Below are 25987 nucleotides of genomic sequence, written 5' to 3'. Positions count from 1 at the left end.
ACTTCAGCTGGCCAGTTGTCTCACTGTTTCTTGAAACTGATGCTTATTTCCAACTTCACGCCATTATTCCATGCTCTTACCTCTTTATGTAATATTTCCCACACTCCCTGCCTCCTCTCCTCTCTACCAGACAAAACCCTGTTTACCAGTGAAGGCCTATCTGATCTGCATCTTCAGGAAGCTTTCCTGATCATATTGCATTCCTGTCTCTCTCAGATCAATTCCCATGGATTATAGAATTTGAACTGCTCATTTGAGTTCTTGGCACATTTTGTTTTATTTAATTTTAAGTCTTTATTTCAATTTTCATTGACATACAGTGTAATATTAGTTTTAAGTGAACAATACAGTATTTCAATACTTCCATACAACACCTGGGGCTCATCACAAGGGCACTCCTTAATCCCCATCACCTACTTAACTCATCACCCCCTCACCATCTCTCCTCTGGTAATTTCTTGGTATTTTAGCCCGAAATTTATAGTCATCATAGTTGCAAATTTTTATTTTGCTTTGAGTGTCTGAGCAAAATAAGCTTCAATATACATCCCCAATAGACTTTCTATCACAACACCTAGTCTTTAGATAATTTTCAGACCCAAACACAGTATTTCACAGTGTACCCCAAATGTTCTCTGCCTCAAGACCCTTCCTACTTTCCTAAAACAAGTTTTTAGTCTCTGAACGGTTTTAAGCAACTGTGACCACTAACATTTGATTGACATAGAAGGCTTCTTGAATTCTGGGAATGCTGGAACTCTCTTCTATGAGTCAAATACTTGGAGAGTGCAAAACTTTGAGAATACAGGCAAGACCATTTCAGACATCAGAAAATGTAGGCTATTTTTATAATAACAGTCATTTGCAGACAGAGATCATAGTTGCCCGGTGGTTCTTAATCATAGATTCACGATAGAATCAATTGGAGAGCTTTGTAAAACCCAGTTATATTGGACCAATATGAATCTCTGGGGGATGGTACTCAGGCAGCAGTATTTGAGGTGCTAGATGATTCCAATGAGAACCATTGCTGTAGTCCATAAGATAAACATGTGGAATGGATAGACAGCGACAACTTGGATTCTGCACCCAGAAGGGAGATATTTAATGTTATTATAGCCGAGAACATCTTGGTTGTCTCTATTTTTGCTTAATGGGGGATCCACTATCAACTCAGGCACTATTTACCTACTCAAGGGGAAGATTTCCATCCTCACAATCAGGTAATAGAGTTGTGTGGCCACAAAAATAAAAAAAAGCACCTGTTTGGGGGTATTTAATACAGCATTTTAGAGAAAGGAATCATTCCCAACACTGACTGAGACTAAGTGAAGACTATTCTTGAGCAACTGCATGAATAGAACTTGATGGTTTTCCATAAATAAGAATAGAGCCTTCTCTCATTCTCTAGCTAAGTGAGGTCCCCTGCCATTTCTTTCTTCTTTCTTTCTTTCTTTCTTTCTTTCTTTCTTTCTTTCTTTCTTTCTTTCTTTCTTTCTTTCTTTTTCTTTCTTTCTCTATCTCTCTCTTCTTTCTTTCTCTCTTTCTTTCTTTCTTTCTTTCTTTCTTTCTTTCTTTCCTTCCTTCCTTCCTTCCTTCCTTCCTTCTTTCTTTCAAGTGTTTATTTATTTATTTTGAGAGAGAGAGAGAGAGAGAATGAGCAGGGGAGGGCAGAGAGAGAGAGAGAGAGAGAGAATCCCAAGCAGGCTCTGTCTGCACTGTCAGCACAGAGTCCAATGCAGAGCCCGATCTCATGAACCACAAGATCATGACCTGAGCTGAAATTAAGAGTTGGATGCTCAACCCGACTGAGCCACCCAGGTGCCCCTCCCCTGTCATTTCTATGTGCCTTTCATTCATTGCACTTATTGTTAGAGTCTGCATTCATCTGTATGACTTTTGTTTATTCCTGCCTTACTCCCTACTATATTGTAAGCTCTAAGGTGGCAAAGACAGTTTTCACTCACCATATCCTTGCCCAACCTTGTCCATAGTATAGATCCAAACATACTTGTTAAATGAGAGAGAGGAGAAGGTGGGAGTGAGGAAGGAGGAAACCTTTAAACTCTTTCCCATTGCATGTCTCCTGGAAAAGAATTTTATGTCTGTTGGAATCTCCACTCATGAAAATTCTGCTCCCTGAAATTTCTAGAAATTGAGCATGCACAAAGGAAACCCCCAACCCATTTGCAAGCCAATGCAATCCCATCAGATGTTTGGGTCAGTATCCTTTGGAACATTTCTCCTTATTTTTTGCCTTTTAAGATATAGTTTTATAAGCTACCAAAGATTATAATAAGATTATATCTTTTGTCTTGTTGAGCACTATATTTGAAATACCTATCACTGTGTGGAGCTTAGGGTAGGTACTCAATACATATTTATTTAATAAATGTTGAATAGAATGAAAGAATATATGAAAGAGTGTGGTGGCCTCTCAGTACAGATGTAATAAAACTGGAGATGGACCAATTTTAGACAAATTAAAAAGAATGTCTAGACTGGTCTAGAACTGAGAAAACTACATAGCTACAACAAGGGTACGATAAGCACAGATGATTTCAACAGCATTTTAAAAACAAATAATGTAGCATTTATCTCATCCTTCCAACAGCAATAGAGACACAAGATGCACGTCAGCAGAAGTCTTTGAAAGCCAAGTTAGAACGGTAGGATATAAAATTCCTAGTGGTTCTCATTTGAATCCTTGAAGTCTAACTTGATTTGTTTTATTCTGGGATATTTTTCATGGTTACTACATCACAAGAGAACAGATTCAAGAAATCTCAGCAGATGACACCAGAACATGGGCTTGTTACCTACATCAAAAATTTAAAGCCCACGGCCTCATTTATCATCACCCTGTTGCTTCCCTTTCTTCCACTTTATCACCCATCACCCTTTCTTCCACTTTATCCCTGTAATATATTGTCGATTCCTTGTCACAACCACAAAGAATCAGTTTGGCAGCCTTTTAAATATTGCTCTAACAAGTTTCATGTTTCTGAATTGCTGCTCCCCTTTCTGTGGCATCAAAGAGAAAAGGACTATGGATTAACCCATTCTCTACACTGTTGTTTGTTCTTTTGGTAGGTGCCAAAGGCAAAACCTGTGCTCTGAAACCTCACCTGGTTTATCTGAAAATGTCTATAGTCACAATCAGATAATGACCAAACTCTAGCTTGCTCATCAAGGCCTTCCCGTCAGGTCTGTCACCTTACTCTTGTATTAGGGTTCTCCAGAAAAACAGAACCAACAAGATGCGAGTATAAGTGTATGCATGTATGTGTGTATATTTCTATATCTATCTATCTATCTATCTATCTATCTATCTATGTATCTATATCTATCTATCTATCTACCTATCTATCTATCATCTGTCATCTCAAAGGCCACCTGCTGGCAGAATTCCTTTTTGTTTGGAGACATCCAACTGTTCTACTCAGGTCTTCAACCAGTTGGGTGAGGCCACTGACATTATTTATTTTCCTCAAAGTTTACCAATTTAAATGTCAACCTCATGTGAAACAATACCTTCAGACACATCCAGGATAATGTTTGACCATTTATCTGGGCACCATGTCCTAGCTATGTTGACACATAAAATTAACCACCAGGCTTTCTGTTCTAATTATGCAGATTTCCTTAATATCATCACTCCCATCTGTATGTATCACACTCATTTTAGCCTCTATTTGTCCCTAGTAACAACCACTTATTCACCTGCCAGTGATGTCCTCCATTATCTGATCTAATGGTTCTCACACTGTGGTGTGTATCAGAATCACCAGAAGCAAAGAATCACGTGGGCCAAACTTGTGAAAGTAGCATAGGACGTGGGTACCTGCATTTTACCAAATTCTGTAAATGATTCTGATACACACCAAAGTTTGAGAAGCATGACTCTGGTCAAAAGTATGCAAAAGTATAGTGGTTTCCCCATATTTTCTTTACTGTGATACTAGACTTCTATGAACCCATCTGTATCAGTTTACTAGGGCTGCCATAAAAAACTCTATGGGCTGGGTGGCTTAAACAACAGAAATTCATTTTCTCGTAGTTCTGGAGGCCAGAAGCCCAAGATCAACCCTGTCAGCAGGGTTGGTTTCTCCTGACGCCTCTCTTCTTTTGGTTTCTAGGTGGCTGCCATCTTGCTGTGTGCTCACGTGATCACTTCTCTATGTGTGTGCACCCCTGGTGTCGCTTTGTGTGCCCAAGTTTCCTCTTTTCACAAGGACACCAGTCAGGTAGGCTCAGGGTTCACTCTAAGGCTTCATCTTAATTTCATTATCTTATTAAAGGCCCCCCTCCACCTACAGTTACATTTTGAGATACAATGGTTAGAGTTCCAACATATGAATTTTGGAGGGACACAGTTCCAATTTGGGGGGACACCATTCCAATTCCAAAAGTAATATTGCTGTTAGCACAGAGCCCAGTGAATGGCTCGATCTCATGAAACCATGAGATCATGACCTGAGCCGAAAACCAAAAGTCGGATGCTTAACCAACTGAGCCATCCAGGCTACTCCCCAGTAATTTAAATATATACCACACAATTTCAAATTTCCTTATGCATGATCTTAAAATTATTTTCCAAGTATATTATATTTGTATGAATTTTTCTCTAACTTCTATACAGGGTAAGTTTTTTGAGGGTGGTAACCTTGTATATAGCATAATCTAATAAATGGAAAAGGTTCTCAATCCTGGATGTACTTTAGAATCACTTGGTTGAGGGGCGCCTGGGTGGCTCAGTCGGTTGAGTGTCCGACTTCGGCTCAGGTCACGATCTCACGGTTCGTGGGTTTGAGCCCCATGTCGGGCTCTGTGCTGACAGCTCAGCTCTATGCTGACAGTTCGGAGCCGGAAGCCTGCTTCATGTTCTGTGTCTCCTTCTCTCTCTGTCCCTCCCCTGGTAGCGCTCTGCCTCTCTCTCTCGAAAACAAATAAACATCGGAAACATTTTTTTTTTTTTTAAAGAATCACTTGGTTGAGCTTTCAAAAAAAAAAAAAAATCCTTAAGCTCAGGCTTCATTCCAGAGATTCTGACTTACTTACCAGGAGTGAACATTGGCATCAGTATGTTACAGAAGCTCTCCAGGTGATTCTAGTAGAATCACCAGGGTTGAGGACCACAGTTACAGTGGAAAGAGCTGAGAGGGAAGGACCTTTGTCTGCTTTGTAGCACTGTATATCTCAGGGCAGTGTCAGACACATGGCAAGTGGTCTGTAAATATTTGATAGGATGAATCTTGTTTTTACCATTTTTGAACTATACGAGCTCTGTGAAAGTTCTTTCCCTTCTCTCACTCTGTTTCCCATGTTCATAAAATTGGGATAATAGTATTGATGGGGGTAGTTTGGGAGAATAAATTAGATAAAATAAGGTATTTGGCACATAGCAGGTGCTCATCAAATATTAACTCCCTTCCCTTCAGAAGTTTGTGTCCTCACCCTATTTCTGACACTGGCAGGGATGCTGTGAGCACAATAACAAAGTGCATGTGAGATATGTATTGAGTGAACTAACGAGATATAAAAAATTAAGTGATGGATACATTACTGAGTAGTTTAAACTAGGCCTAAAAGGTGACACTGTCTCATTTTAATTGTTGGCTTTGTGGATTGCACTGCCCTACTCTGGGGCAGAGATAAGACGGTTAATGTTAATCACAGGATATGTTGCAATTATGTATTCAGGATATTTCTGCCAGTACGTGCAGAATGAAAAAGAAGAGGAGTTTTAATTCATGTGCATTCTCTCCCATTAAAATGAATGCATAGCAATTAAGAAACTGGAATATGATCAAATGAACTCATCTGGTCCCAAACCTTACTTACGGGTTTGATTTGCATTGAATCCCAGAGACCTCACAGACCACTGTGTAGTGCTAAGACTAATGGGGGAGGGAAGAAATGCCAGCGGGATGGAAGGAACAACACCTCAGTGGTTCCTTCAGTCATCTGAGGTATGCGTGCACACGTACACGTGCTCTCATACCATGTTCTTCCACACCTGATGAAATTAAACCTGGGCCAGGTGTCGGGAATATTTGTGAGCTGGCAAAGGACGATTTCTATTTCTAAATTCTTGGCAATTTCTCAGCTTCCACCATTGTCCTCTCTGGATACGAAGCATGGCAATTCTGATTTCTTTTTCTCCCTTCTCATTCACATTACTCAGAAAATAAATGTGAAGGGAACAAGTGAGTTTTTGCAAATAACTCTTGTAAGTGTGTCTGAACAAGTAAAATGGCCAGAGGAAAAATGCTGTACTCCAAGGGCCTGCCTTCAAAAGAATACTCAGAGATGCCAGGAGGACGTGTGAAGACAGGCGGTTACCCATGTCAGCAGGCTGGTTCCATTCAAGAATAGCCAGGCGGAAACATAAAGCACAGATAATAAAGTACATAGAGCTTCTCTGTTGACATTCTCTCAGAGAGGTCTGCTTAGACGAAAAATATATCAGAAAATCTGTACACGGTGCTAGTACATATATTAGATCTCAGATTTTGGCCTTACTGTGGAATTTGTTCCAACATGTTACAGTTAACTAAGAACGCTCCTCTGTGAGGAGAATTTTTTTCCGGCTTTTTCTGGCATTTAATTTAAAATTCACACTATGTGGAAATGGTTCGAGTTCACTGGGTAATATTTTCCCCCACACGCCTGTATTCATTCGTGTATACTCGCTCTTCACAGGACTTTTCATTTTGAACACCTCAAATGCAAATTCAGACTGGTTTCATTATCGGTGTAAAATTACTTATCTAAAACCCTTAGGCCCTAAAAAAAATATCTGGTGTTAGACATTTATCAGGTCTGGGAAAGGTAACACAAGGCCTGTGCCATATGTTATGGGGACAACACCCCATAATCAAATACAGTATTTCTTTAGCAAACTGTGCGTATCGACTCTAAGGAAGATATGTAAGGGTTACAAACAGCCTTATGTTAATTCAGGTCAGGCTTACCACTGGGTGAGCTCCACCAGACGTATTTACTAAATGTGAGATTTTCAGAGCTGTTTAGATTTGAAATCTTGGGCGAGGGACTATGAACCCCATCTCTCCATTTCTTCTCTCAGTTGTATTGCTCTTCGTCCATCCGCCCGAGCTGACTGGTCCAGAGGTGACCTTTGCCTCTTGCCTCCGCTGGAGCCCCCTTTCCATATCCAACCTGTTGCCCCTCACCACAGCTTTTGCACCCTTCCGCTCTTCACCACCTCCTCTCGGATTTTCTGCAACAGCCTTCCTTCTGAGGGTGCGCCTTATTTCTAGTGCCCCCTGCCATCTAGGCCACGCTGTTCTTTCAGACATCTTTTGAAAGCCTGTGCTCACAGCGAATCAGTCTCAACTCATAGAGCCCCAACCGATTCCCAGAAGCTCTGTGGTAACTAGCGGTCTTCTCTCTTTCCCCACACCGGCGACTCCCTTCAATTTTCCAGATCTTGACTAGAATGGGACACGAAGGTAAAGATAAAGATTTTCTGTCCACAGTTCCGGCTGCTACATAACTTCTTATTCGTTTTTGCCCTAGACCTTACCCTCTGGGGTTACCCAACTTTTCACTCTTCCCTGATAATCCATAAACACTTCCTGGCCTGTAAACCATTGCTCATGAAATCCCTTCCCAGAATAACCACCACCACCACCACTTTTGTATGTGTGGGTGCCAGTTTCCACTTAGTAAGATCTTCTTTGATTCTGCAGAAAATTACTTTTACCTCTCACTGGGCTTCTAAAATACTTTGAACATTTTTCTATTGTGGCACTTAAACAACGCATTACAATTATTTTGATTATATGCTTTTCTCCCCCCACTGGACTTCATGGGGGCTGGGATTGGATCTTACTCATCTTCACATCATACTAGGAGAAGAGAGTGCCAAATGAATTTGGGGAGAGGTATGGTACACAAACTTAAGCGGGTTTTTTTTTTTCCCAGTGTAGGTCTTCTCATTGCCTGACACATACAGAGATCCTATATGGATCACATATATGAATCTCTCACTATATGGATCTTATATGGGCACAGTTCTTACAATTTTCAGACCTTTTCCCTAGAGTGGGTTGAATGGTCCCCCCGCCCCACCTGCCCAAAGATACATCCACATCCTAATCCCTGGGTCCTGAAAATGTGATATTATTGGAAAAGGATTTTGCAGAGGTAGTTAAAGATTTTGAGCCAAGATCATCCTAGATTATCCAGGTGATCTCTAGATCCAATGACAAATTTCCTTATAAGAGAAGAGGAAAAGACGTGCATGCAGGGGAAAAGGCCATGGGATGATGGAGGCAGAGAGAGGAATGATGTGGCCACAAAGCTAGGAAAAGGCTAGGCCTTTCCTTCTAGGAAAGCCTAGAGCCACCAGAAACTTAAAGAGGCAAGGAAGGATTCCCTGCTAGAGCCTGTGGAGGGAGCACGTTCTCTCCACACCTTGATTTCAGACCTCTTGCCTCCGGAACTCTGAGGGAATAAGTTTGTGGCAGCCTTGGGAAACTCAGACACTCCCCTTTTCTCACTCCACTGGTTGTGTTTATATGTTAGTTTTTCATATATCTCTGCACCTATTCCTTTTACTTCGCACTCTAATCTTGAGTGGCCTCTTCCATGTCAGCCAAAGGGTGCATTCGGGGGTACCTGGTGGCTCAGTCAGTTAAGTGTCCGACTCTTGATTTCTGTTCAGGTCATGATTTCACAGTTTGTGAGTTCAAGGGCCTGCTTGGGATTCTCTCTCTCCCTCTCTCTGCCCCTCCCCTGCTCACACATGCTCTTAATCTCTCCCTCTCAAGAATAAATTCATAAAACAAAAAACCCACACTGGCTGTCCTACAAACACTGGCTCCTTAAGTTGAACTCACATCTCTGTTTTCCCTTCCTCTGTACCCTATATTTTGTATGGCCTGCATCAGACTAATTTCTGACTTCCGTGCCATTTCTTGTTGGTCTCCCATGTCGCTGATGAAAAGTATTTTGTTTTTAAACTGTTATCTTTTTATTATTGTTATTTTACACAGAGTATGGTGTTATTTACACATACCGAAGCTTATCATCTTAACCGTTCTTAAGTGTACAGTTTGGCCATGTTCAGGGTACTCACGGAACTTTGTCATGTTGCAAATCTGCAACTCTATACCCCCAGCTCTATACCCCCAACACGGAAACTCTCCATCATCCCCCAGCCCTCTGAAACTGCCTCTCTATTTGTTTTCGTGATTTTTACCACTTTAGATACTTCATATGAGTAGAATCACATAGTATTTGCCCTTCTGTGGCTTATATTTTATTTTTATTTATTTTTAATTTTTTTGATGTTTATTTATTCTTGAGAGAGAGAGAGAGAGAGAGAGACAGAGAGAGAGAGAGAGAGAGACAGAGAGAGAGAGAGAGAGGAGAGAGAACACAAGCAGGACAGGAGCAGAGAGGGAGGAGACATAGAATCCAAAGCAGGTTCCAGGCTCTGAGCTGTCAGCACAGAGCCCAACTCGGGGCTCAAACTCATGAACTGTGAGATCACAACCTGAGCCAAAGTTGGATCCTTAACCACCTGAGCCACCCAGGCACCCCTGTGGTTTATTTTTTTAAACGGAGTTTATTCTTTTAATTATAGAACAATTCCAGACAAGTTGAAATTGTTGAAAAGTAGGAAGAAAAAAGGAACTTGCCCATAGTTCTATCATCTCAGACACTCACTATTAACTTAGTGCATTTAACTCTAGTCATTTTGTTACGCAGTTTTTAAATATTTTTGATCAGAGTGTAATTTTATGTATCCATAAATAAATGAATGAGCAAATCTCATTGCTTTTCAAAATTGTTGGTGCTTGTTTCTAGACAGCCCTGAAACATAATTTCTCATCTGTTGCCAATAATCCCTTAAATTAATTTCAAAATAGTATTTGCTTTTCGTTTTCACTTTGACTTGAACCAGGGCCCAGGCACTAAACTCCCATATTCTCCCTTAAGTTCCTTTTTCAGGAGAGCCATCATCATCATTAAAATACTGTGAGATGATGTTTTCCCTTATGAGAGCTACTCTACATTGCCCAAACCTGCTAAAGAATTATCACATGTAATTGTTCCTGGAATGTCATCACTCACTTTAGATTTCACAGTTGATGTTAATGTGAGGAGAATAAATTACTCACATAACGCCTCGCCTAGAGCTAATTAATTTCATAACATATATTTATGATCACAAAGCCAAAGATGTAAACGTTCTGCCTTCTATGACAATATGTATTTTTATATTACTGAATATTTCATTGTAATTTTTAGACTCTAAAGTGTCAAAATATCTTTATTTAAAAAAATTTTTAATGTTTATTTTTTAGAGAGAGAGAGAGAGAGAGAGACAGGGCATGAGCAGGGGAGGGGCAGAGAGAGAGAGGAAGACAGAATCTGAAGTGGGCTCCAGGTTCTGAGCTGTCAGCACAGAGCCTGATGTGGGGCTTGAACTCACAAACTGTGAGACCATGACCTGAGCTAAAGTCGGATGCTTACCCAACTGAGCCACCCAGCACCCTAAAGTTGAATATCTTAATTGGAGATGATATTAGATTATTCTGTAGATTATTTTATTGGAGTAGATTTTCTTCCTACAGTTGATACTGAAGTCAACCCTGTGCACCTTGGGGTGCAGTTGGCTTTCTCCACTGTAGCAAGGAGTCAATGCTCTCAGGTAACCCTGCTCCCTCCCTCCCTCGGTTGTGCAACTGCTTTAGTCACTGATGTTGTAAAAGACCATAATCTCCTGTCTGTCCTGATCACAACGTGGGAAAATCTCTTCTTACTTCATCAGCAACAAAATTAGAGTTTTTCAAAAGTGAAGATTAAAAGAAATAAGACACACAAAAACATTAGAAATGGGTGCATTTGTGGAGTACGGTGTGTTGGCTCAAATGCAGGTTTCCAGGTTATTGCAACTTGGGCACAGTCAGCATGCCCAGAGAATTGCATATTAGTAATCCATGACTTACCTGCCACCTGTAGACTTGTGGGAGCATCTAGCCCCATCCAGAGCTCTTTTACGGCTCAGTGAGGAGGCATGGAATCCCATAAACTTCTCCCCACACCCCACTCACCAGGTTGGTTCTAACTTTCAGGTCATTACAGGCTTGTCTCAGCTGCTCTCAAATGATTTGGGTGCTGACGTACCTCTTTCCTGAAAAAATCCACGTGCCACGGTCCAATTCAGACGATGTTTCCTGAGGATGACACTTGCCACGATGCATCAAGGTGAGTGCCTTGTGTTTCCCTCCAAAACAGCAAGAAGCTCTGGTTTCCCTTATGGCAGACTGGGCCAGTCACATTTTCAAGGAGTAATTTCTCCCGACTTTTAGCCTTTAGCAATTCACTTTAATCTTTTTCCTCAAGACAAGAAGATCAATGTCAACATGTCTGGGGAACTGTCCATTTTCACCATTCTAACTGGATTTTGTTAATAATACCCCATCAAGAAACTGTCTTTATACAATCGGTAGATTCTTGTTTCTGATACTTAATGACACAAAAGTAAAAAGCCTGGCACAGAGGAAATTGTTTACCATCCTAGTTTTATTCCTAGGCCTCTAGTGTCTCCTACCTATCACCTCTGATCACAGATCCTGTTGAACTTTTTTCTTTTTTTTTTTAACATTAGGGTCTCTGGAAGTCCTGTCCTTTTTGTTGAGCTGTTAGAAAAGCAAGTTCTCCACATGCCATTCTATCTCTAGATATTTCCAGGCATGGTTGAATGTGGCAAATGCGTACAGCATTTGAGTTTATAGTGACAACAGGTACAAATCCCAGCACTAGTCACCATGGGAGGTGCATGGAAAGATGTCAAAGGAGGCTTGTAGGAGGCAGTACTTAAAATGCCAGACAAGTTGACTTTCAGCAAGAGAGAAGTCTGTGGAAGGTGGCAGGGGCCCAGGCATAGAGTTAGGGATCAAAGGCAAGACTCCTGTCTTTTAAGGAAGAAAATGTCTCACAAACACAAGATAGGGTGCTTACTTTTTTGAAGGTGTTACTATGTTAGGACTGAGCCCTAAAGAGGGACACAGAAGCTGAGCCATCTGAATTTAGTTGACAACTTAGCTTGGGGTCTTAAGAATAAGTTTTGCTTAATCAAAACTGGTGTATGTCTCAAGCCTGGACAAGATTGACCTGATGCTAAATCTCAGGCTTGTTGTAAAGATCAAGCTTGTGGTAAAATTTTCAAATTTTATTGGACATTAAACAATTCACCTAAGGATCTCTTGAAAAAATGCAGGTTCTGATTCAGCAGATTTGGTGTGGGTTCTGATAATCTGCATTACTAACAAACTTTCAGGTGATTCAGGTGTGTTGATATGTGGCCAGTGCTTTATTTTTGTTTTTTAAAATTTATTTTTACATTAAAATTTTTTTGGAATAATTTTAGATTTACAGAGAAGTTGCAGATACGGTACAGAGAGTTCCTATATACCATTCGTCCAACTCCCCCTAATATTAACATCTTATATTATGGTATACCTTTGTCAAAATTAAGAAATGAAAGTTGTTATGATACGGCCACTAAACCGTAGACTGTTCAGACTTCTCCAGTGCTTCCACTGATGTCTTTTTTTCTGTCCTAGGATCCAAGTCGGGATCTCATTGCATTGAGCCATCTTGTCTCCTTAGTTTCCTCCAATCTGCAACGGTTTCACAGTTTTTCCTTGTTATTCAAACCTTGTGATTTTGAAGAATGTCCCTCAATCTTGTCTTCACATGTCTCTTGCTTTCTCATGATTAGATTTGGGTTATGGGTGTTTAGAAAGAAACCCACAGAGATGAAGTGTCTTCTCACTGGGTCATGTCCAGGGGCACATGACGTCAGTATGACTTAACTTGGTTAAGATATCAAGTATGATCTTAAAACTTGGTGCCCACCAAACTTCTAAAATCACTCTTTCTTCTGTTCCATACTCTATTCTTTGGAAGTAAGTGTAAGTGTGGGCCATGGTTCTCAAACTCAAGCACACACGAGAATCACCTGTAAGGCTTATTAAAACACAGGTTACTAGGCTCTTTTCCCAGAGTATCTGATTCAGCAAGCCTTGCATGGAAGGAGTACAAGAATTTGCATTTCTAACCAGTTTCCAAATGATGGTGATATTGCCGGTTCAGGAATCATACTTTGAGAACTACTGGTCTAGTGCCTTTGCCCTTCCTTACTGAGCCTTAGAAGTAGAATCACCTGGGAGACATTCTAAAAATCCATATTGCTAGGTCTGGTCCTTGGCAATTCTGATTGAGAAATCTAGGGTGCCGACACGAGTTGGCAGTTTTACAAATGCAAGTCAAGCTTGGCAACCACTAGAGTTAATGCTACTTTATAAGAATGTGGTGAATGTGTAACTGTGGTGGCCTCAGGACGATGCTAAGGCAGCAGGTGGTGTTCAAACAGCTGTAACTGTGGGAAAAGAAGGGCAGGAGAGCCTGGGAACCCAGCAGGATCTGAATCACAGGCCCTCAGCCTGCCTGGCTTTGACCTTGCAGTCTTACTCATCCCTCTAGGAAATCTTTCTGTTATTTTGATTGGTCTGAAGCACATGATTGCTCAGAAGCAGACAGCACTCAACCCTAAGACCAGCCTAAAGTTAGCAATCTGCTGAAAGTCTGAAACAGAATAAAGCATAACAGGGTGCTATTTACCAGCATCAAATAATTTATTTTATCATCAAAATCTTAAATCCTTCAGTATTCACCTAAAAGAAATTGTATGATTCTAAAGAAAAATGGTAGGGGAAGAGGAGAGGATATCAAGCTAGAGGAACAAAGGAAGTGTTTTTCTTACATGAACTTCTGAAAAAAAATTAATTTACATAATTTTATTATATAATTATACTATTATTTATCCATTATAATTCAGCCTTTTATTATATTATCATAATTATTACTGTTATTATTATGTATAAAAGTTACCTCTATCCTTGGTAAATATGATAACTTTTAAGTGACCAAGAAAAAGAATCCAGTGAAATAAAGACAATTCTTAATAAGTTGAAATGTTATTTTACATAATGAAATAAACTCCTTCTTTTAAACATAGAAAGGCCTAAGATTTTTTAAAATGAGTTTCTTCATTTAGTAGTTTTGTAGAGCTGCCATAACAAATGATCACAACTTGGTAGCTTAAAGTGACAGAAATTTATGATTTATTATTATTTATTAGTATCTTATAGTGTTGAAGGCCAGAGGTATGAAATGAAGGTGTTGGCAGCCTTCTGGAGGCTCTGAAGAAGAATCCATTCCACACTTTTCTCTTAAGTGGCCGCTGGCTGAACTTGGTATTTATTCCTTGGCTTCCGGCTGCCCTCCAGTTTCTGTCTTGGTCAGTCTGCTCATGGCCTTTTCTTCTGTCTCTGTGTTTCAAATCTCTCTCTCCTTCCCTATGTGTCATTGGATTCAGGGCACACCCTAAATCCATTAGGGCACACCCTAAATCCAAAATGATCTCATTTTGAGATCCTTAATTCAATTACATCTGCAAAGACCCTATTTTCAAACAAGGCCATGTTCATAAGTGCCAGGGGTTAGAACTTGGACATATCTTTGGGGGGGACACCATTCAACCCACTATGCTTCCTAGTGGAAAATATTAAAGAAGTGCATGAAGAACATCGGTATGGAGCACATGCCACGAGATTGCTTGAGGGTGTCCATGTGCCTCAGCCAGTCACGCAGTCCCAGCTTGCTGTTTGCTGCTCACCTCCAGCTGCTCGTGTGAACAGTGGAGGTAATGCAGAAACGTGCTGAGCCTCGCAGATGGCCAAGTTGCCAGCCTTTCCCCATTGTCCTTGACTCACACACACGGAGCAGGTGGCCAAGGAGAGCTGTGCTCTTCCCAAGTGCATGAACACCCTACAAAGTCCAACCAATATAAGAAGAGAAGCAACTCTTTAGATCATTGTTTTCTGTTTATCACTACACCTAAAGTTTTGTAGTGGATTTCCCCTATTTCCAATACATTTTCCTTTAAAAAGTCATTACAGATATTTTTCTTACAGCATGGTTTTAATCTAAGTGCATTAGAACTGCATGCAAACCCTGAAAGCTTAACATTACCAAGGCCACTAAAAGGGTGGGAGAGTCACGGCTGCTTGTGAAGAAAGCTTTGGGGTTTAACAGGACCATTAGGGGTGCCTGGGTGGCTCAGGCAGTTGAGCGTCCTACTTCAGTCAGGTCGTGATCTCACGGTTCCTGGGTTCAAGCCCCATATTGGGGCTTTGTGCTGACAGTGCACAGCCTGCTTCAGATTCTCTGTCTCCCTCTCTCTCTCCCTCCCCCATGCATTCTCTCTCTCTCTCTCTCTCTCTCTCTCTCTCTAAAATAAATAAACATTTTAACAAAAAGTGAAAACAGGGCCATTAGACAACTGGAGGTTAGACTCAGGAAAAGGCAGACAGCAGGACAGCTCTTTTACCCTGTTTCTTTCCTAGTCAATTTAATGCTTGTGTCTTTCTGCCTTGCAGCACTCGCAGCAACTTTCAAAATATTTCATCTATATTTGACTGATAACAATCTCTCTTTCATATGACTTTTATGAAATGCCAGAGCTTACTTAGCTTCTTAAATTACATTTTCTGTTGGCCTTATCCATGACATAATTATAAAAATGTCTCTTCTTGATGAGAAAGCTATGGACAAAAAATGTTATCCGCCACTTTTAGTCCCAAGCAAAGGAGGCCTACCGACAACAGTTGTTATGATCTTGAGTTTTAAATAATCAAACTTGAGACTCTAAAATGGGGGCTGGCAAACATTGTTCTGTAAAGGGCCAGAGAATAAACATTTTAGGCTTTGTGGGCCATGTGGTATCTGTCTCAACTACTCAGCTCTGCTACTGCAGCACGAAAACAGCCTTAGATAATATTCAAAGGAATAAGTGCGATTGTGTTCCAATAATACTTTATCTACAGGTAGTGGCTGGAATCAGTACACAGATCAGGCTTTGCTGACCTCTGGTCTAAAATACCAACTAGTTCTCTATGTTTCTACTATACAGATATATATCCATGTGGAAATACTGGGGAATTTAGCACAATTTCAGATTCTCTCTCATAATGTTGGAAACATTTTGGAAGTCTCTTTCATTCCCCATTATATACCAGAGCCTAGCATGGGGGTCTTGTGTTTAGTAGGCACTCAAATGTTTATTCAATGAATAGCAAATGAGGAAGGCCTGGGTTTTCCTAGCATGTCAATCTCTGCGTAGTGCCCACTAGGACTTGTCCAGCTCTATCACACTTCAAATTGTTTAGCTGAAGTAATGAAAGTTCAATATGTCAAAACACTGGAGACTCTTGTATGGTGAGGCTCTCCTCTTTTTCTGTAGGAAAGTTACAAGATCTGTACTTCTGTTATGGATCAATATAGCCACATTACCTTTCTATAGAAAGAGAACAGAGATCTATATCTATCATCTATCAACTCTCTCTATCTCTGTGTCTCTCCCTCTCTCTCTCTTCTATTTCTATCAGTTGGTTCATTGATAGCAATGGCAATGATGAGACTCTGAAGCAACAAGGGGCAGGTGACAGCACTTTATTGCCAGAAGCCAGGGGGTTTCTATTATCATAGCAATAGGCAGAATTGAAGGGCAGCCAAGGGGGCTTGACCTGGAGGGAGATGTGGAGATGATTAATGGAACCTTGTGTCTCTAAAGGCAAAATAGATGAATAGCCAATTAGGGTGCTGCTTAATACATCAACAAAAAGAAGGCATATGAATAACAGATGGAGGGTGGTTGCCTCAATAGAAAGTCTTTATCTTTTTGCCCAGATCCTCGAATTTAGCAAGTTTGTAGACCCTGAAACCAATAGCTAAAGAGGTGGCCAAGTCCACAGGAGGAAGACTTTGAAATGCCACGGCAAAAACATACAGTGTTAGTTTCCCCCATTTTCCTCAAAAGAGACCTAAGATATTTACTTGAGAAAATTCACACTGTGGAAAGAGGACTATCCAAATATTCTGAGGGTATTCTGTCTGAATTAACATTGATTTATAGGGTTTCGAAACATCATGGTACAGTGGAGGCATTGAGGGGTCAGGATCTGAAATAAACAGAATCCTGCCTAAGTCTGGCTCTCAAAGGCTCATGAGGTTTGTAGACCCATCCAGGGGTCAAGTCTCTGGTCCCCAAATATATGATTGGAATTGACACATTTGGCTGTTGAAGGAAACCCACCTTGAATTCATTCAAACCAAATGAGACCTATCATAGTGGAGAAGGTGAAGTGGAAGCTTCTGAAACTGTACCTCTACAGTCCCATTCCCTCTATCTCCCATTCCCTTGCCAGTCCTGGATAAGATGGTGAATCAAACACCACTGTATTTGGTGGTGATGATGGGGGTGTGTGTGGCAGAAATTAATGCTACTCTAAATGATCCTAAGAATGAAGCGGGAGGTGGTCCATATCATAGCTCCATTTAATTCACCAGTCTGACCTTTGCAGAAACCAAATGAATCTCGGAGAATGACTGTAGGCTACTGCAAACTCAAATAATAACCCCAATTATGGCTACTATGCTAGATGTGTTATCTTCGCTGGTGCAGATTAATATGGCCTCGGGTATACTGTATGACATTCTTTTTGATCCCAATCAGGAAAGATCAGAGAAAGGAACAGAAACTGTTTGTATTTACATGGAACAATATACATTTACAGGTTTGTTTGGGGCCTACGTTAACTTCTGTTGTTATAATATGATCAGATGAGATCTGAGCCGTCTGGACGTCCTACACATCCTGTTGATAAGGTGAATGAGCAAGAATGGCTAGCACTCGGAGACATTGGTAAGACATGTGTGTTACAGTGTATAGGAGTTTAATTTGATGGCAACTGAGTGAACTTCCACCGTTGTAAAGTGTTTAGGGATCCAGCTGGGTCAGGCCAAGTGAGGATAACTCTTCCAAAAGACAAATTGCTGCATCTTGCCTTTGTACCAGAAAGAAGGAAACAAAATTCCTTTGGCTTCTGGTGCAACATATTCCACATCTAGGAATGTGCTCCAGCTCATATATTGAGTGACAGGAATAGCTCCCTGCTTTGAATGAGAACTGGAGCAGAAAGTCAGAATTGCAGTACAAGCAGCCCTGCTCCTTGGATCGTATGATCTGGCAAACCCTAGGCCAGCAGAGGATTAGTGACGAGAAAATATGCAGTGTGGCATCACAAAACAGATCTCTGGGGTTTTGGAGCAAGACAATGCCGTCTGCAACAGAAACTTATATGCTTTATTTTTTTTCTTTTGGGGGGGGGGTGGCGCAAAAGCCGGGGAGGGGCAGAGTGAGAGAGAGAATCTCAAGCAGGCTCTATACTTAGTGCGGAGCCCCACGTGGACTTGATCTCATGACCGTGAGATCATGACCTGATCTGAAATCAAGAGTCCGATGCTTAACCAACTGAGCCACCCAGGTGCTCTGAAACTTACAAGCTTTCTGAAAAGAGTCCCTGTGTGTCATGTGTATCACCTGTGTTCCGGTGTGTCACCGGAGCCTAGCAGAGGCAGAATTCTTGATTGTAATTAACCAAGTAACCATGTGTCTGGAACTGTCCATTATGAGCTAGGTTCTGTCAGACCCACAGAGTCATAGACTCAGGCAGGCCCAGCAACATTCCAAAACAAGATTGAAATTATGGGATCAAGGCTAAGCAAGACCAGAAGATATGAGTTAACTGCATGAGCAGGTGACTCAGATCCTCATATCACCCACCACGGGTGTACCAGCACCCATCCCTCAGATCATTCCTACACTATGTGGGGGCTCATCTAACCAGCTTATGGAATAGGAAGAGCTTGAACATGTTTTATGGGCAGGTTGGCTTACTGTGTGGATGAAAACCAAAACGGGCAGTGGTTTAATTACACTCAGAGTGGGAGGAGACTTGAAAATAGTGGTGAGGAAAAATGGTCCCAATGGACAAAGCTCAGAGTGGTGTGCCTGTTACTCATTCTGTGTGGATGGAGCAGTGGCCTGAGGTGAGAATGAAGACATACTCATGAGTAGAGGGAATAGTTTAATGGGTTGGTTGCAGGTCTGGAAGGACAAGGACTGAAAAATTGAAGCATCAAGGAATGTGGATGTATTTAAGGGAACGGGCATAAGGTGTGAAGATTTTTGACTCACATGTTAATGGACACCAGAAAGCATCTCTCACAGAATAGGCAGCGAACAACCAAGTAGACACATGACCAGGCTAATGCATCTTAGCTGTCTTTGAATTGGCATGATGAGCACATGAACAGAGAACCACAGGGGCAGAGACAGAGGCCATGCATGGACTCTATTTACTGACACTTTTCTGAAAGTCTAACCTGCCAGCAATAGAGACCTATACTGAGCTCCCAATATGAGCTCCCAATCATCAAGGAGATGATTTCCAATAGGTGATTTTCCTTGTGTTAGAGGATCAGTGTGCATCAAACTCATGAAACAACATATTTGACATTTTCTTTAAAAAAATCCTAGGAATTTTAATAACTTCAGTGCTTAATTTTAGTATCTTTAGTACCTTCAATGGTAAGTCATTTCCTGGCCTTGGTCTCATGCTATTCAACTGAGTGGGGATAAATATAAATTGTACACATTAACGTAAAAAAAATTATAATAGTAAACTCCTTAACACAAGAAAGGAAAACAAACTATGGTATTTTTTTCAACCATCGTTGGGACGTTAAATCAATGGTGTATGCAAAATTGTTTAGCTCATATTAGGTATATAATACTGGGTGCTCCATAAATGTTAGTTGAATAATTATCAGTAAGACCATTGACCTGGGAAAGTGCTTTAACAGATATTTATAGATATTGGATATTTAATATTTTAATTGGAATTGTTATAAAATGCTATTCTCCTTTTCTGTCTTAAAAATTTTTTATAATTTCACTTTTTCTTACTAATTCTGTGTTAGCATGTGGACATCAAGCATTGCCTAGAATTAATAACGGTGTTCTCAGGGCTGATGGCATGTGTAAGGCTGTGCTTGTCTTTTAACCTTTGGAGTCTCCTCTTCTCTAGTTGGTGTATTTGCTATTATATCCCTTATCCTCTGTTCTGATTCCTTACAGATATCAGAGGACATCAGAGTGTTTCAGTCAAGACTGAAAGGAGTAAAACCTAGCCTAAATTAAGGGGGATTTACTAAGAAGATATTTGTGTTCTCATGGCAATGATGACTCTCTAAGCTCATGGAAAATTGAACTGGCATCTGGAAAAGCATCAGTAACAAGGCTGTGTGTGTGTGTGTGTGTGAACACAATCTCTTTCCTTTTTTTCTATGTCCCATTCTCTTGCTCAATATGTTCATGGCTTAAAATGATTGTTCTAGCCCTCACTAAATTTAACTTTTTAGTTCAAATGTCAAATACCATCTATGAAGTCTTTCTGGTTTTTAGTTCAAAATATCAAAGAATGAGAATGTGATAAGATCTCTAAACAGCTGCAAAATGGGCTTATTCTATTTTTTAAATATAATTTATTGACAAATTGGTTTCCATACAGCACCCAGTGCTCATCCCAACAAGTGAAATGGGCTTATTCTAGATCACCCTTTGCCAGAGAAAGAGAGACAAAGACCTGCAGTAGAGGGATTCTATGGCATAAACATAGCTGCCTAGTTCCACCCCTTACGCATTGGTATATGTGTGTTTGTGGCAGTTCCTAGGGAAGGAACTAGAATTTGTAAACCTATTTTTAATCCTAAATTAGAGATGGAAAATTATATCTGGTCCTGCCAAAAATTGTTTTCATTTTCATCTTGACCAGTTTACATTTGAGAGAGCTTTCCTGCTTTGTATTGTATTCAGGAAAGATAACAAGGACTAGAGTTCCTAATATTTTCCCCTGACTTTTCTGTGCTATCCACCAAAACTGTATGAAAAACAAGTTCTAACACTATTTCAGGGAAAAACAACATACTCATCCTAATGATGTTATTTTTCCTTACGATCAACTTAGAATGGTTGATCAGCTCCAAGGAACATGGAAATCCATTTCTTGCGAAAATTTTGAAGAATATATGAAAGAGCTGGGTGAGCCGTTTTTACTTTTGTATTATAGCCAGGAAAAATGGGAGACTTGATAACACAGACACTCACTTTGTATGATATCAGATTAATCTTGGGCCCCTCCCTCCAATAGAAATATAAAAGCAATCACATAGAAACAATTGGCATTGGTTCAGAACCTAGATGCAGTTCTATGCAACATTAGTTTATAATAGGCAGAATCCTGTCCTCACGTAATTTACCATGGATTTACACAGATAAAACATACACGTGCCATATGCTAAATGGCAAATTATTTGCATAAATAATTTAAAGCAAACGGTCATAATTATTTTTAAAAATGATCATTTCGCAAGCATTTGCTCCAAATCTTTACAGGATCTTCAGAATAGATCTTGTTTTCTAGTTTCAGGTGGCTGCTGGCCCTCCTTAGTGTCCGGCCACCATTGTCACATTGTCTTCTTCTCTTCTAGAGTCTAACATCTCTTTTCCTTTTCTTATAAGGAAAGTTTCTTACGATGAAATTGTGATTATCTTTAGGCTCCACATGGATGATCCAAGATAAACTCCTGATTTTGAGATCCTTGAGTTAACCATATCCACAAAGTCCCCTTTAGCACATAAAGTGATGCACAGGTTCCCGGGATTAGGGTGTGAATATCTTCGGGAATAATTATCTAATATATCACAACTTGTTGTGTTTCACATTGTGGGTTCATGAGGCATATTACGGTGTTTCTATAAAGTATTATGTATTATGTAACAATAACAAAAACTTATACCTATATGGACTGACACAGAAAATCTCCAGGATATAGAGATAGGGGAAAAAGTAAGTGGAATAATAATTGTTAGACTAGAGGATTTATATTTTTAAAAATCCTATATATAGTGGTGGTGGTTGTATAACATTTACTTAATGCCACTTAACTGTACACTTTAAAATGGTGAAAATGGTAAATTTTATATGTATTTTAGCATAATACAAAATATGTAATGGAAGAAAACAGACTCTATATATGTGTACATATAAGAATGTAAGTGAAGAGATAAAGATGTTGAATAATTCATGCCAAAGGATTTTGTCTGTATAAATGAGTACATTTTAAAATAGGGAGATGGTTCATAGCTTTTATCAAATTTTCAAAGAGGTTCTTCATGAACCAACAAGACCAGTAACTACAGGACTAAAGAAAAATGATGACCACCAGCCAAAACTAGAGACTAACTTTATTCTGCAAAATATAATCTATTTTAACTTATAACGGTGCTACTTGCTTCAGATACTTGAATTCATGCTGCATTTAATCTGTTTAACTCACAAACCTAGTTAGTAAAGAATTATACAGCTAACATGAGTTTCCAAAGCCAGTGACGGATTTAACCATAGTGTCCTTTTATCTGATTCCTAGGAATAGGAAGAGCCAGAAGGAAACTTGGCTGTCTGGCAAAACCCACGGTGACCATCAGTACACAGGAAGGTCTGATCACTATAAAAACCAGAAGCATCTTTAAAAATAATGAGATCTCCTTTAAACTGGGAGAAGAGTTTGAGGAAAATACACCAGGTGGCCATAAAACCAAGGTGAGGCCTTCAACACTCTTTTAGATAAATTTCATAAGAATGCTAATTCAAAATCATTCTAAGTAAATCACGAATTATAGCAAACACATCTAAAGTCTGTATTAGATCAACTTGGGCTAAAATCTAGGTCTAAGGATCTTAAATTTTAATATGCATACAAATCTCCTGTGATGCTTATGAGAAATGCCTCTTTGTAGGTCCCATCCTCACAGGCTCTGATATCTGGTGTAGGAGGCACCTGAAAACTGTATTTCTAACAACAATTCTGATGCAGATGCTTAGCTGACCTATTTTGAGAATTATTTCCTTAGATTCTTCTCTCAGAAACAAAGTTCTGCCTTTCTACTTTGTAGCAGTTTCCTACCAAGCATAAAGTCACAATGAATAAAATGTGTATTAGCCAGTATAGGTGAGGTTATGCCACAGTGACAGATTAACCACATGCCCTCATGACTTATCACAATGGGAATTGCTTTCTAATTTATAGTACATATTCACCATTGTTGTGGGGTTGAAGAATCTTCTGTGTGTGTGGTGGTGAGGGGATAGGAAACAGGGTATCTATCCCTCTTATTTCTCAGGGAGAAGAAAGTTTTAATTATTATTCAAAACAATATTATATTTTTACTCTTATAAAGCCTCCTCCCCCCCGCCCCCCCGCCCCGAGAAGAATCAGCCAACAAATTTAGTGTTGGCAAAGTCTTAAAATATACATGAAACTATAAACACCACTCTAAAACTACCTGAGAGCATCACAAAAGCTGAAAAGAATTTGGTACTTCATAGAATTTTAGTGTTCACATGTGACGATCTGAGCTGAATTTGGTTTTGTCTGTTTTCCAGAGTGTGGTAAACTTAGATAATGACTCTCTGATTCAAGTTCAGGACTGGAATGGCAAAGAGACCACCATAAAGAGAAAGGTGGTGGATGGGAAAATGGTGGTGGTGAGTGAGCTGTTTGTCATTATTTTTTTCACCATCTGTAACACCTCTATATAAAATCACTCAGATGTCTTGTTCTAAAATGATGGAAGTAAATGTGATTTTTCTTTTTCTCTTGCTTTGTAAGAATGCGGGAAAACATTGGCAGATAAATGTATGATCATAAGTCGTGTAAAATGTGCATGGATTGAGGAACTAAAAAAACGAAAGAACATAAAAAAATGTGTTGCCTACTTCTTTGACTTGTCATAAACCAAAACAAGCATGCATTTGTGCAATAAAGATTTCAGCAGGGATTTCGAGTTGTTGTTAATCCTTCACTCCATACTAGGATTAATTTCTCACTGTTTTCCAGTTTAACACCAAACACGTGGAAAGGAAACTTAAACTAATGCAAAGCTTAAGTGGTATCTACTTGGTGTATGGATGAGTTGACACAATTAAAAACTAACATTTCTGTGGTTGTTGTGTCTGCATGTTTTCATATATTATTTACCCACTCCTCACAATAATCCTGTGAGGTAAGACTTGTTAGTCCATTTACCAGGTGAGAAAACTGAGATTCAGCCACTGACTTCACCTAAGGATATTCAGCTAGAAAAACATGGTGGTGCTGGGATTAAAACCCAGGTTGGTTTCATTCCCAAGTATACTTTTTAAGTCCACCCTTCTCTCTCTGAGGATGGCTTCTCAGTTCATCTTTCTCCCTACACAGTGGAGGGACATATGCCAATGATTCTTCTTCCCAAACTGCCAATTCCACAAAAATGAATAAAAAAGCCATTTTGGACATAATATCAAATAGTTCTAAGGGAATATGCAAGAATTGTGTGGAGGTAAAAAACAAACAAACAAACAAACAAACAAACAAAAACAAACCTATCTTCATTTCTTCACATAAGGATATTTTTTCTTTCCACAATGAAGAGTACATTTTCCTCACAAAGTAGTAAGTAGAGGACTAAGGATACTTGATTTTATTGCCCCTTATAATGGCATAATCACCAAACAGACGGGTTTTTAGTTCATTAGGAAGAATATTAGATTCAGAATCTAAAATGTACATTTCCATCTCTGCCATTCAGTACTTACATGACTTTGGATGAGTCATTTATCTTTTCCAAATTCAGTTCACTTGTCTTAAAAAAATGTAGAAATGTCTTCATGGTTTCTTTGAGAGAATTAAATGCCATTATGTATACATTAGTGCTCTAAAAACCATAAAATACTACATCAATGTAACAATGTCATTATTTGAAAATGTAGGGTTATGTGAAATCGCAAAAACGCTTCAATGTAGGCATTTAAAATGTTTGAATAAAGACTGAAGTTTCTATAGTATATGTATTGTTTATATATATACACATATATTACATATTTACAATATATATGTATATACCGCACATACCCTATTTAATATGTGATTTGTCATCCCCCCCCCACACACATACACACACACACGTGGCAAAATCAGCTAACAGTTGGTATCTATTGTTCTCTATGTAGATCTCTTTTCAAAACTCCTATGGATAGTACTTAGTTTGCATGGTTCTAAAAGTCAGTTTCACCAACAATACTGATATATCTCATCCTTTGTCTTCTAGGAAAGTGCCGTGAACAATGTTATCTGCACTCGGACATATGAGAGAGTACAAACAAACTCAGCCTCCAACTCTTAAGCACTCCCAAATTGTGATACAGACTGCTGAGGCTGTTTAAATAAAACTCCAAAGTAAAATGTTATGACTGCTAATATGAGAGAGCCTACGCACAAATGTTGGCAATTTTGGTTTCCCAGCTTTGTATACCTGTATTCTATGGTACTTTGGTATTGGCAGCTATAGGAAACCAGAGTGATATTCAGGGTTCCTATAATATAATCAAAGTCACCTCATATTGATTTTTTTTCCTCATTTGACATACTATGTTAACCCTTTATATTCAACATGACCTGCCCTAATAGGGAAAATAATATTAATTTACTAAAAAAACCCTTTTTATAGGGCCTGGAGATACATCAGAAAACAAAACACAAAAATCTATGCTTTGTTAGAGTTTACAATCAAGTTGCATCAGAGGCTCTTTGGGATGATTCAGATTTCAGATTTAACTTATTATAGTATATAATGATTTGTATTTAGAAAGAATTTTGTCCTAAATGCTCAGGATTTTTTCTTTCATAATTGAGTGTTTGTTGGTTGGTCAGTACAGACATTTCAATTTGTACACAATTCTTAACATATGTACCGATAATCTAAAAAATCATGTAGTTGTGATTCTTTTCTAAAAGTTATTCTATGATGTCCAGTTTAAAATTTGGAGGCAAATTTTCTTTAACAGTATATCAAGTACCCATATCTTCAAGGCTGATGCGCTGTTACATTGTTAAATGCCATCAATTAACAATTTAATAGTATATACACTACATACTCACA

General features: G+C 39.4%; 1 protein-coding gene and 1 long non-coding RNA gene across 6 annotated transcripts in view; one reads left to right on the top strand and one right to left on the bottom strand.

Moving 5' to 3' along the window:
* The window catches only part of LOC131495139 (uncharacterized), a 318187-nt gene that overhangs the window by 82782 nt on the left and 209418 nt on the right, over positions 1–25987 (bottom strand). The window lies entirely within an intron of this gene.
* On the top strand, positions 18470–25295 carry FABP12 (fatty acid binding protein 12). Of its 5 annotated transcripts, none has more exons than XM_058699946.1 (6): positions 18470–18704; positions 20087–20257; positions 20976–21049; positions 22438–22610; positions 23454–23555; positions 23680–24435. In XM_058699946.1, the coding sequence occupies exons 3-6, from the start codon at positions 20977–20979 to the stop codon at positions 23710–23712; spliced, it is 381 nt and encodes a 126-aa protein (XP_058555929.1). In that variant the 5' UTR covers positions 18470–18704; positions 20087–20257; position 20976; the 3' UTR covers positions 23713–24435. The 5 variants fall into 5 exon arrangements, with proteins under 5 accessions (XP_058555929.1, XP_058555925.1, XP_058555924.1 ...); XM_058699942.1 differs by lacking the exon at positions 23680–24435 and adding an exon at positions 25157–25295 and having other exon boundaries at positions 18474–18704; positions 20087–20253; XM_058699941.1 differs by lacking the exon at positions 23680–24435 and adding an exon at positions 25157–25295 and having other exon boundaries at positions 18474–18704.

The sequence above is a fragment of the Neofelis nebulosa genome, chromosome 14, assembly GCF_028018385.1.
Source record: "Neofelis nebulosa isolate mNeoNeb1 chromosome 14, mNeoNeb1.pri, whole genome shotgun sequence".
NCBI lineage: Eukaryota > Metazoa > Chordata > Mammalia > Carnivora > Felidae > Neofelis > Neofelis nebulosa.
This window is presented reverse-complemented; position numbering and strand designations above follow the sequence as displayed.

What these genes read in the sequence shown, in the direction of transcription:
- FABP12 (XM_058699942.1), top strand. Translation starts at nt 20,977, where the DNA reads ATGGTTGATCAGCTCCAAGGAACATGGAAATCCATTTCTTGCGAAAAT. An exon ending in CAGGTGGCCATAAAACCAAG is followed by an intron (nt 22,611 to 23,453) that starts GTGAGGCCTTCA and finishes TCTGTTTTCCAG; the next exon opens with AGTGTGGTAAACTTAGATAA. An exon ending in TGGATGGGAAAATGGTGGTG is followed by an intron (nt 23,556 to 25,156) that starts GTGAGTGAGCTG and finishes TTTGTCTTCTAG; the next exon opens with GAAAGTGCCGTGAACAATGT.